The sequence below is a fragment of the Anomaloglossus baeobatrachus genome, chromosome 8 (assembly GCF_048569485.1).
Source record: "Anomaloglossus baeobatrachus isolate aAnoBae1 chromosome 8, aAnoBae1.hap1, whole genome shotgun sequence".
In the NCBI taxonomy this organism is placed as follows: domain Eukaryota; kingdom Metazoa; phylum Chordata; class Amphibia; order Anura; family Aromobatidae; genus Anomaloglossus; species Anomaloglossus baeobatrachus.
The window spans coordinates 214014784-214027092 of record NC_134360.1 but is presented as its reverse complement, the minus strand read 5'-3'; the positions used below and the strand labels follow the sequence as shown (position 1 = coordinate 214027092).

The 12309-nt window shown below is 42.4% G+C and overlaps 1 protein-coding gene across 1 annotated transcript in view; it reads right to left on the bottom strand.

Annotated features, from left to right (window-relative positions):
- BRINP2 (BMP/retinoic acid inducible neural specific 2) overlaps positions 1-12309 on the bottom strand; it is a 482664-nt gene that overhangs the window by 59982 nt on the left and 410373 nt on the right. The window contains exon 6 of the mRNA XM_075320160.1: positions 9067-9303. Coding sequence (XP_075176275.1) covers positions 9067-9303 — 237 coding nt within the window. The remainder of the gene's footprint in view (positions 1-9066; positions 9304-12309) is intronic.

Here is a 12309-nt window from a genome sequence, read left to right as displayed (position 1 = left end):
GGCTTTAATTTGGTAATATTTTTGCAGATCACCTAGCTAGATAAAGGACTTATAGACGCTCTGCCGCAGTAAAATGGTAGACATTTTTAATGAAGGCTAGTTCGATAGCTGCTTCACTTTGTAGTTATAAGTGAATGACTGCAGCGTGTAAAGCAGGCTTTAATGTATCTTACAATGTGTCGGCGGGGTCACGTCGTAAGTGACGCACATCCGGCATCGTAAGGTACATTGCAGTGGGTGACAGGTACGTGCGATTGTGGTTGAACATTAAAACGTTCATCGCATACACATCGTACCTTTCTCTAGAATTGCACGTCAGATTGTTCATCGTACCCGGGGTAGCACACATTGCAGTGTGTGACACCACGGGAATGATGAACAGATCTTACATGCATCCTGCAGCTCCCGGCCCACAATGCGGAAGGAAGGAGGTGGGCGGGATGTTTACGTCCCGCTCAGCTCTGCCCCTCCGCTTCTATTGGCTGGCTGCTGCGTGACGTCGATGTGACGCCGAACGTCCCTCCCACTCCAGGAAGTGGACGTTCGCCGCCCACATCGAGGTCGTATGGAAGGTAAGTACGTGTGAAAGGGGTTAATCGTTTGTGTGGCACGTTCAACAAATTGAACGTGCCACAAATACGATGGGGTCAATGCAAATCGCATGTGATATCATATGCGAAATTGCAATGTGTAAAGCAGGCTTTAGAAAAAACTATATGGAAACATGTACATAGCCTTCAGGTAAACCTCAGGTGTGTTTAGATGCATATTTAATATCCCAGGAGTTCAGGTTTCCTATTAAACTAGGTCAAATTGCACTCCATGTCCACCCTCGGCTGACTGGCTGTATACATTTCTTGTTGTAATGGTGTCACTTGGAAGTGCTATCTCTTGATGCAAAACTGTTTTTGATTCAATCGATCACAGTACAGGTTCCATTTTTCAAGAACAGAATACAAAGGCTGCAGTGTAAAAAGAATTTCTTAGATAGTTTCATAAAGCTCTGATGATATTTTTAGCTGCATGTAGGTACAAGTGATGGGTTATTCGTGAACGATACGGCAAAAGAAGCCGATACCTTTATGTGAATGTTAGAATACGGTACGCTAGCGAGAGCCACTTGCTGTTTTTAAATGTCTCTCACTGGCGGTAAAAGTAAATGTTCTGGCTGTTGATGTGGTCGAAACAATGACCACCAAGAAAAATGCTCTAACATTGCCTATCGGCAATGGGGTGGGGTTGCATCGGGATAGGCATGATTTTTATCATAAATATGTGTTGACGTGCGTATGAACACAAATTTAATAGAGATATGTTTGGGACCCAAAAGAGACGGCTCATTTTTGTGAATGGGGCCATTTGCTCCACATCACCATGGAGTGCTGGACTACCTATGTAATGGTTAATTGTAAAAGGAAAAAAGGACTGAAAAATGTGGGGAGAGGAGAGATCTGAGAGATAACAAGAGGGATTTCATAGGTGATGATGTCATTGTCCGATTCACAGGAAGTCAAAGATTGACTTCCTGTTTATGCTTAAGACCATGTACTGGATTAGTGGTCAGACTGGTGATCAGATGACACAGCTACCAATAATTAAGGGATGTATACATCCATGCAAAAGAGGATGAAATAAATTACACACCTAGAATGATCCTATTGAGATAGAAGTATTTGTAAAAATACAATACGATTCACTTAGAATACTACGTTAAGAAATCTAATAGATGCTGTGGCTGTCTTTTTAAACTCTTGTTAGTTGAATATATGTGAAGATGTTTAAAGAGGTTGTCCAAACCCAAAATTATTTTTTAAGCTAATTTGTGCTGAATTGTAATATAAAACATACCTATAAGTTTTGTTTTTCTGTCTCTGTTTTTCGTTCCTCCTGAATTTCACATCATTCCCTACACTTACTTTGTTTATCTGCAGTTCTACTAAACTTGGCAGCTCCCTGGGTTTGTTTTTCTAGCCTCAAAGACAGAACTGGCACCGTATTCTGCCTATTCACTACATACTCATTGGCTGTCAGTAATCTGCCCCAGCTCTGAGACATTATAAAATTGCACCCTTTAGTGCATGGCATATGGAGCTTATTGTCCAGATTTTTATTAAATCAAACAAATAATTAAATAAGAAGAACATTGTGTGCTCTATCCTTTTTTTGGATGCCAGCCACGATACAGCAAACATCTGGGGGCTGGTATTATCAGGTTGGGAAGTTCCATGGTTATTTGGCCCTTCCCAGCCTAAAAATAGCAGCCTGCAACTTCCTCAGAAAAGGAGTATTACAAATTGCTGCAATTCTGGCATTTCATATTAGCTCTTCCTGATTTCCTTGATGCTTTAATAATCAAAGTAATGGTAGTTGGGGTTGACATCAGCTGTGTAGTGTCCAAAACACAGCTGACATTAAGCCTGGTGTTAGTAATGGAGAGGTGTGTATTAGACACCTCCATTACTAACCCAGTAATAAAAGGAAAAACACACTTATAAATAGTTTATTGAAATAAACACTTTATTTGACCACTATTTAAAAATCCCACGCAGGTCCGATGTAGTCCAGCGAATCCAATAAACAAAGCCTATGGAGCCTCAGTCTAACACTCAATAAACTTTGCAGACAGGCACTTCGAGTCATACTGTGCGAGACCTGGCAAAGCTGAAAAGCGGTGACATCAGTAACAATATCACTCTTCAGACATTGCGGGTCACAATGCATTGTGCGTGTCTCAAACTCTAGACTAGATAACAGATAGATTGGAGGTTTGATTCGTCGAATCAGTTAAGTCATTCCCATTGTGCCTTGCACTGTGGAGTGCACAAGAGGCTGAAGCAGGAGGCAGAGGGCATGTCTGGCAGAGAATAGTTGTAGCTTCATGGGCGGGTCTGGCAGATCCTGGATGCGGCTGCTTCAGAGGCTTCTCTAGCAGAGACTGGGCATGGCTTCAAGGGGTGGATCTTGTAGAGACAAAGTGTGTCTTCAAGGGGTGAACCTTGTAGAGAATGGGTGTGGCTTCAGGGGTAGGTCTGGGAGAGACTGGGCATGGCTTCAGGGGTGGAATCCAGAATCAGGAGCGAGCTGGTCACATGACTAAGGGCGGCATCACACGCTACGATATATCGGGCGATATGTTGTCGGGGTCACGGATTCCGTGACGCACATCTGGCATCGTTAGAGATATCGTAGCGTGTGACAGCTACGAACGACTGTGAACGAGCAAAAATACTCACCTTATCGTTGCTCGTTGACACGTCGTTCATTTTCATAATGTCGTTCCTCCTTCTGTGCTCCGATTGTTCATTGTTCCCGAGGAAGCACACATCGCTCCGTGTGACACCCCGGGAACGACGAACACAGCTTACCTGCGTCCCGCCGGCAATGCGGAAGGAGGTGGGCGGGATGTTATGTCCCGCTCATCTCCGCCCCTCCGCTTCTATTGGGCGGCCGCTGTGTGACGTCGCTGTGACGCTGAACGTCCCTCCCCCTTCAGGAAGAGGATGTTCGCCGGCCACAGCGAGGTCGTTAGGGAGGTAAGTACGTGTGACGGGGGTTTAACGACTTTGTGCGACACGGGCAATAAATTGCCCGTGTCGCACAAACGACGGGGGCGGGTGCAATCACTCATGCGATCGCACGATATATCGTCTCATGTAACGCCACCCTAAGTGTAGTATCTAGGCAATGGTGCAGAATGCTGACTAGGAGTATATCACAAACTGTCAGCATTCTGCAGCCTAGGTGCAAACATAAATTACAGAGAAATCCCAGACAACCACTTTCAATTTCTTCTAATCTACTTTTCATAATCTTTTTATTTCTTTCCGCAAATTACACGAAAGATTGAACTAAGCAAGAAAGTGAAGGCGAGACTTGAGCTTAAATTTTGTAATTAGCAAGTTGTCATTTTTTCTGACACTTGTGGAGCAATTAACTATTGTGTATATGGACAATATTCTGAAATGATTCCGAGTCTGTGCATAATCCCCTTACATAATTCCACTTTCATGTTCGCTAATGCTAATATTCAGGTCTTTCGCGCTGTATCTTCGTCCTTTCTGTGTCGTAAAACTCGCGTGACAATTTGAATGTTTTCGCCAAACTGATCACCACCACGTCAGACCTTTGTCGGGAAATTTATAAACTCGATTTTCTAGTTTCAGCTTTTGTCGCAAACAATTTAGAGTTCACATTTGCCGAGTTCGTATCCCACCCACGGAGCCTAGAAAGTCTCCGGTGTGGCATATACCGCTATGTATATTGCTTTTGACAAGTTCGATATTTTGGTACAAACAAATTCGTGCAGCAAATTCTAACGGTGGGAATTGAAATCAAGGTGTATGTCTCCAATTTAATGCTCTAGCGGACCATTGCCTTGTATGCAAAATATAAAGAGACATACTCACAAAGCGGCCCCGTGCCTGAATTCTACTCCGCCGAGCGTATTAATCAAACGGTGCCATATTTCTACTTGTTTGTGAAATACCCACTGGAAGAGCATAAAAGGACGACTTCAATGTCTGCCTGTTGTCTTCTGAATCGAAAAGCCCCTTTGGTAAATATTTAAAGTTTATTTCAATAAATGTGGCAGTAATTGAAACACTTGCAAAATGAATCAGAGAAGTATATACAGTATTTGGTCGTTTGCATCAATTATCAAGTACAATTGTTTGAAGATAAAGGTGCGTAGTCATAAAAGATTCTCGGATAAATAAGTATCATCTGTTTGCACAAAGCTGATTTATTGCCGTCTAGAGACTCATCTGGTTGATTATCGCTGCATTAAAGGGACCCTGAACCTAAATACTATCTTGTCTCCATGTGCGGGGTGGCTGAATGCAATCCATTGTTCTCAGGCTTGGAAGAAGCCTCTTAAGTTAAGAAAAACATCTGCTTTCTTCCTCCAGATCCTCACCTGACAGATGAAGATTAGAAAAGTGTCTTAAAACCACCCCAATCAGTAAATGTAGCTATAGAATTCTAACGCCATGTCCCCATATTTAAAGGGAACCTGTCACCGCTTTTTTGGACTATAAGCTGCGGCCACCACCACCGGGTTCTTATATTCAGTATTCTAACATGCTGTATATAAGAGACCAGGCCACTGTGTAGAGCATAAACACTTTATAATACTCACCTAAACCGGTCGCTTCGGTGGAGTTGGCTCAGATGGGCGTCTTCGTCCTCCGGTGCCGGAGCCTCCTCTTTCGGCCATCTTCGTCCTCTTTCTGAAGCGTGTGTGCATGACGCATCTACGTCATCCACACTCGCTAGTCCCGTTCATGCGCACTACAATACTTTGATCTGCCCTGCTCAAGACCTGTATGCTGGTGAGTGTGTATGATGTAGACACGTCATGCAACCCGGCTTCAGAAGATGGAGGATGAAGATGGCTGAAACAGACGGCGTCGGCACCGGACGACGAAGATGCCCATTTGAGCCACATTCACTGCAGCGACCAGTTTGGGTGATTATTATAAAGTGCTTTTTTACGTTCTACACAGTGGCCTGGGCTCTTATATACAGCATGTTAGAATGCTGTATATAAGAGCCCGGTGGTGGTGGCCGCAGCTTATAGGGCAAAAAAGTGGTGACAGGTTCCCTTTAAAAAGCTCTTCTCTGTTGCCTTTATTTTTACTTAAATGCATATATTTTGGGCTGATAATTTTTGTAATTCAGTTATATTAAAAATTTTGCACCGTTTGGTATCTGTAGGCTCTTTGTATCTCTAAACACTTAACTTTGATGTGGTCATAAATCAGCTGAGAGGAGCTTAGAAAATGGTAAATAAAGGAGTTACACACTCTGCCATTGGACTGTCAAAACGAGCTCGCTGAGAGATTATCAGTTAGCTCATTCTTCAGCCACAAACAGTGCAACATAGAGGCTATAGAAGGCAAACTTTATAACACACCTAGGGGGCTGTCCGGTTGGTGCACTCGATTCGGCGCCACCTCTATTTTGTGTGATTGCCATGCTCCTGCCCATTCCCGTGTGGATGACACTCCCTATGTCATCCACACAGAGGCCGCCATTGTGCTCCTGCGCATGCGCACTTTGATCTGTCCTGCTGAGGCCAGAGCAAAGTCCTGTAATGTAAACAGGGCCTTATGTGTTTGGGGTTGCCTCAACCCTCTGTAATGGCAATTTTGGGGGAAAAGGAGGATAGTCATGATGAATTTCAAAGCTTTATTATCAAAATTACCAGAGCTTTCTGGCAGCAGTTAATCTATTCCTCCACATCAAAAAGAAACTTTTTCCTGAGTTTCGGGTGAATGAAAAGTATATGGCGTGGCGTGGCAAATAATGAAGAACATATTCAGAGGACGGCTGTTGTACACTTAGGGCACCTTTTTGGTCTGATGTTTGTCAAATCATGGAGGTAAAAGGTTATAAAATGTGCTTAAATCCCTGACAACAAAAAGGCCAACCATATTGGGACTGTGACCACATGTATGAGATTTATATATATGCGGTCACACGCCGACTAGACGTGCACGGCCTCCATCAATATAAGTGAATTGAGTGAGGCCAGACACGTCTAGTCAGAATGTGGCGGGTAGTATGAAAATCACAAATTTGTGGCCACATGACTGCCTGCTCTCAGCTCTAGCATCAGAGAATCCTGACAGTGTGCACACTGCGAGCTGTGACGATTCACAAGTCTGCAGTCACATAAAGTGACTGCAGACGTGTGCCCCAAGGCCGGACAATCCCTTTAACGTTCAAACATTCATTTTTGAAGCTTGTAGCTTCATTATTTACTGTCAGGAACACATGCAAGATATAAGTTTACATGATTGCTGTTACTAATATATACGGGATTAGGCCCATCATCTCGTACATATAGTGGCACTTTAGGTGAGATAATAAGCAAGTGCACATGTAATCACATCCTGTGCCTAATCAGGTCATTCATCAGCTCTGTGACTTGCATGTTTACCTGCCCACATCTGGAGCCCGGAGACTCTGGAACTCTTCAGTTTTGATTTTTTAAAGATGTGAGAATCCAGTAAAAGATATAAGTGAGTTTTATTTTTAGGAGCTCTTGTGCTTCTAAGACTCTACGTCTGATACAGTCATAGTCACTTGTAAAGAAAATGCTTATGTACTTTTGGTTTTCATTATACTGTATTATGCTTTAATGCAAAACTGCATGAAGGCGTCTATAACTGTAAACTGTTGTTGGTGGTGGGAGGACATATCATAATTGTGCCAGATTGTATAATGGGAGAGAGAGAAAGAGAGAGAGAAAGAGAGAAAGAGAGAAAGAGAAAAAGAGAGAGTGAGAAAGAGAGAGAAAGAGAGAGAGAGAAAGAGAGAGAAAGAGAAAAAGAGAAAAAGAGAGAGAAAGAGAGAGAGTGAGAAAGAGAGAGAGAGAGAGAAAGAGAGAAAGAGAGAAAGAAAAAGAAAAGAAAGAGAGAGAAAGAGAGAAAAAGAGAGAAAAAGAGAGAGAGAAAAAGAGAGAAAGAAAGAAAGAAAGAGAGTGAGCAAGAAAGAGAAAGAGAGAGAAAGAGAGAGAGAGAGAGTGAGAAAGAGAAAGAAAGAGAGAGAGAAAGAGAGAGAAAGAGAGAAAGAAAAAGAAAAGAAAGAGAGAGAGAGAAAGAGAGAAAGAGAGAGAGAGAAAGAGAGAGAAAGAGAGAGAAAGAGAAAAAGAGAGAAAGAGAGAGAGAAAGAGAGAAATAGAGAGAAAGAGAAAGAGAGAGCAAGAGAGAGCAAGAGAAAGAAAGAGAGAAAGAGAGAGCAAGAGAGCAAGAGAGAGAAAGAGAGAAAGAGAAAAAGAGAGAAAGAGAGAAAGAGAAAGAGAGAGCAAGAGAAAGAAAGAGAGAAAGAGAGAGAAAGAGAGAGAAAGAGAGAGAAAGAGAGAGAGAGAGAAATAGAGAAATAGAGAAAGAGAAAGAGAGAGAGAAAGAGAGAAAGAGAGAGAGAGAGACAAAGAGAAAGAGAGAGAAAGAGAAAGAAAAGAAAGAGAAAGAAAGAAAGAGAAAGAAAGAAAGAGAAAGAAAGAAAAAGAGAAAGAAAGAAAGAAAGAGAAAGAAAGAGAAAGAAAGAAAGAGAAAAAGAAAAAGAGAAAGAAAGAAAGAGAAAGAAAGAGAAAGAAAGAGAAAGAAAGAAAGAGAAAGAAAGAGAAAGAAAGAGAAAGAGAAAGAAAGAAAGAGAAAGAGAGAAAGAGAAAGAAAGAAAGAGAAAGAAAGAAACAAAAAGAGAAAGAAAGAAAGAAAGAAAGAGAGAAAGAAAGAAAAAATATATGAAAAAGAAAGAGTAGGGAGGGAGGAAGAGAGAAAAGGAAGAAGAAGTGAGTAAGAAATAAAAGGAAGAAAAATCAAATTAAAGAAAGTAAGCGAGAAAAAAAAATAGAAAAAGGAGGAAAGAAATGAAGGTAGGAAAGAAAGAAGGAAGAAAGGAAAGTTGAAAAAGAAAGAAGGAAGAATGATAGATGAGTAAGAAATAAAGGAAGAAAGATCAAATGACGGAAAGTGAGAAAAAGAAAGATAGCAAAGGAAGAAAGAAAGGAAGGAAGGTTGAAAAAAAAATTAAAGAAAGAAAGGAAGGAATAAGGGGAGAAGAAAGAAAGAGATAGAGAATGAAAGCAAGGAATGATAAAGAAAGAATGGAAAGAAGGAAGGAGAGATTAGAGAGAAATAAAGGTAGAAAGCTTAAATGAAAGAAAGTGAGTAAAAGAAAAAGAGAGAAGGAAGGAAGGTAGGAAGGAAAAAAAGAAGCAAGGAAGAAAGGAAGCAAGGAAGGAAACTTGAAAAATAAAGGAAGGAAGAAGTGGAGATGAGAGAAAGAGAATGAAAGGAAGGAGAGATAAAAAAAAGAAAAAGGAAGGAAGGAAGGACGGACGGATGGATGGATGGATGGATGGGAGATTAAAACAATAGCATGACAGAAAGAATTAAAGTGATGAAAAATAGAGATAGGAAGGAAAGAAGGAAAAAAAAGAAAGCAAGAGAAAGTAGGAAAGAAAGAAAGTAGGAAAGAAAGAAAGAAAGAAAGAAAGAGTGCAATAACTCATTATTTCAACATACTCTTTATTGAGAGGGCTCTGATTTTGTCCCCTACCTGACTCCTCAAACTCTTTGTTCTGGCCGGTGGCCTGCTCCTGGGTCTGGGTCAGGCTCTTCTCCAGGATGTGGATGTCTTCCGCTGGACAGTTGCACTGCGGGTAGGCGGCGTCGCAGTGGCACCAGCATTCTCCCGCCTGGCACTCCATCCATCCCTGGGAGTTGCATGAAATGTAGGACAATGCAGCTCTCACAAATCGCACTCGTAAATACTGGGGAAGCAGCGCCTGTAACCCTGGGGATAGAAACACATATTCCCAATTAGTACCGCGATGCACAGACAATGAATTTCTCTGATGTCTTAAAGGTATACATATCAGTGTGGGTGCATTTATCTCTATAGAGCGGACGGGGCATTCATCTCCATATAAACCCTGCTGATATTATTCCTGCGGTTCTTGGAAATAGTGTATGATTTTGGTCCCACAGCCATTGCTAATTAGCAGGCAGTGTAACTATTATTTATGGCCATCACCTATTAAAACCAGGTGCACTCTTTGTACCTATTTCTGTCGACATATTAGAGCAATGGAGAACTCAATAGCTTGTCTGCGATTGGCTGCGGACCAGAAACTTCGGTTAATTACAGCAGCTTGAACATCAATGTCGGATCTAACAAAGCGACCCGGGGAATATCTCCTTTGGTTCTATTTTAAATATAAATAATAAATGCAAAAAGTACAAGTATTTTATTGGTAAACAGCCGCGCATACAATAAATTGGATGCGATTGTGCATTCCTATCAGGTCCGCACTTGCCTGCAAGCAGCTCTGACAGAACTAAATTGTGCTGTGCCTATTTCCCAGTGCCCAGTGTCGGAGAGCGAAGGTGTAAAATAAGCGACTGAGAGAACACAAAGTTTGGAGGGTGTTTTGGGTTAGAGGTCTCATATCGCAGGACCTCTGATTGCAGGCGGGAGTAACAATGCAAAAAGTCCGACATCACTACAAGTTTCATTAATTTTTCAGAGTCTTGTATCCCGGAATCACATCTTGTTCTCTATCTCACAAGAGAGCTCTGTGTTCTGGTTTGCAAACATTTCCTATTTTGTAAAAAAATCCTTTTTAGGCCCCAATCAAAAACTAAGTGGGGGTCATCTACAGATGGTAGCTAGGCGTCTGTGCCAACCTGTTGAAATTGCCTTTTACTGAGGCATTGAACATCTGGAAAAAAAAAACCCTATACCGTTCGAATTGGTCATAAGCCTGGGCCACATGACCGTATTTTTCCGATCCGAAAAAAACGGTCCGATCAGACTCTGACCTGTCATGATCCGAGCCGGAATCTGCCTTGGTAGTGTCACAGCCCCAGCCTGATCATATCAAGGCTTATCCTCTCTCTGTCTCGTTCCTGCTTCTGGCATGCTTTATCTTGGTGCTGCATCTCTTGTGCAGTGCCAGTTATAGTCTATGCCTACAGTGTGTATAGCTGGCTCTGGTGAGTTCCCTGATCCATCCTACCGCATTCCCCTGACTCCCTATCCGTGTCTGTCAGCCCACTCCCGGCCCAGTTCCTCCTACTTTATACCCTTGTGTATTCTGACTTCCTGGTACTTGACTTACGTTCCATCCATGTCTTGGTTCTGTCTCTCCTCTGATATCTCCGTGACTGACCAGCTCCTGACCCTGTGGCTTACTTTTGATGCTGAGTTAGTTCTCCCTTGTAGTTTGTTTGACCTCTGGTTACCGACCCGGCTCTCTGGCTAATCTACTGCCACGTTGTGGTTAGTTTCAGGTACTACTCCTCGTCTGCTATTACTGCAGGGTTACTTGGCTTTATTACCACTCTGCTGCTTCCTAGTGGAGTTTGCGCTGTACTGCTTCAGGACACCACGTAGAACAGCATAACATGACAATTCTTCTTGAACGTGGAGAAGAATGAAAAAAAAACTAATTCTCTATCTTCTACAGTCTGTCAATCCTTGAAAATTAAAGATAGGAAAAAAAGGGGGAAAACCAAGAATTTTTTATTCAGCTAGGTAGCAGTCCCAGTGCATATAGGTGAAGACGTTTCAGTCATGAAGAAATTACCTTCATCAGTTCACGTGCTACTGGATAGGTAACTGCCTGGATGGTAGCGTAGGGTGTAACATTGGTATCCACATAGGGTATCCACATAGGGCACTTACATAGCGTTGGATACCGCTTTTACAACCTACACCACTTCTCCAGGCGGGTCCCTATCCAGTAGGACAGGAATTGATAAACTGATGAAGGTCATTTCTTCATGAACGAAACATCTTGCAACAAAATGCATTGGAACTGCTGCCTAGCGCAATAAAAAAAAAATACATTCTTTTTCACCATTGGGAGTGCCATTTTTTTTCTACTCTTGATTACGGATTTGGTTCCTTCCGTGACACCCCATGAAGGCGCCAGAAGTGCCGTGCTTACAAATTGATGTTAGCCTATAAAAATTATATCACACTCGTGACTCGGATATCATTCAAGTGCGGTCCAATATTCTCAAGGACCCATAGATTTCATTGGCTCAATGCGATCCATTTTTACAGAAGCAAATCACACATGCTGAGATTATTTCCCTCAGACCCTTTATTCAGAAGAAAAAAATGGATATATGCAATACCTTACTATATAACATTGGTCCAAGTGCAATTCAATGTTTTGTTAGAATGCATTCGAACCGAAAATATGGTCATCTATGCAAGTCCTTAAAGGGACTGTCAGCACAGAATTACCTTTCAAGCCAAGTACAAGTGCTTGGTGTCACTCTCCGAATACACACACGAGACACGTGTTCAGACCAATGGACATCTAACGCATGGCAGAAAACACCACAAACCACAACACAAACAAAAGGGGACACTATAACAATGGTGGGCTCCGGTGCTATTAAGAGGGTAAGATGGGACGCCTCTTGCACTCACCTGCAGCTGTCCCTACTCTCCTAGCCAGTCCCTATATAGGTTCTCTCAACCTGACGCCAAGCCAGATACCTGTGGCCCTTAGGGATCCTGTAGACACCAGAGCTAGTGAGCTGGCGGGTGAGGATCGCTAGTCCCACCACTGCACTAATACAACACATGGTTAGGTAAGACAAACGGATGAGAGCAACAAAAAGGATAAAGTCAAACTTTGGGTCAATTAGTCAGCAGAACCTTCTACCAAGGCAGCCAGAATACATATAGATTGTATCATCAGCAAGGATTGCTGGGAAACCTCACTGCTAAACCTAACGGGGCAGGGCTACAAAGCAGCTGCAGCTGACATGCACTCCAATG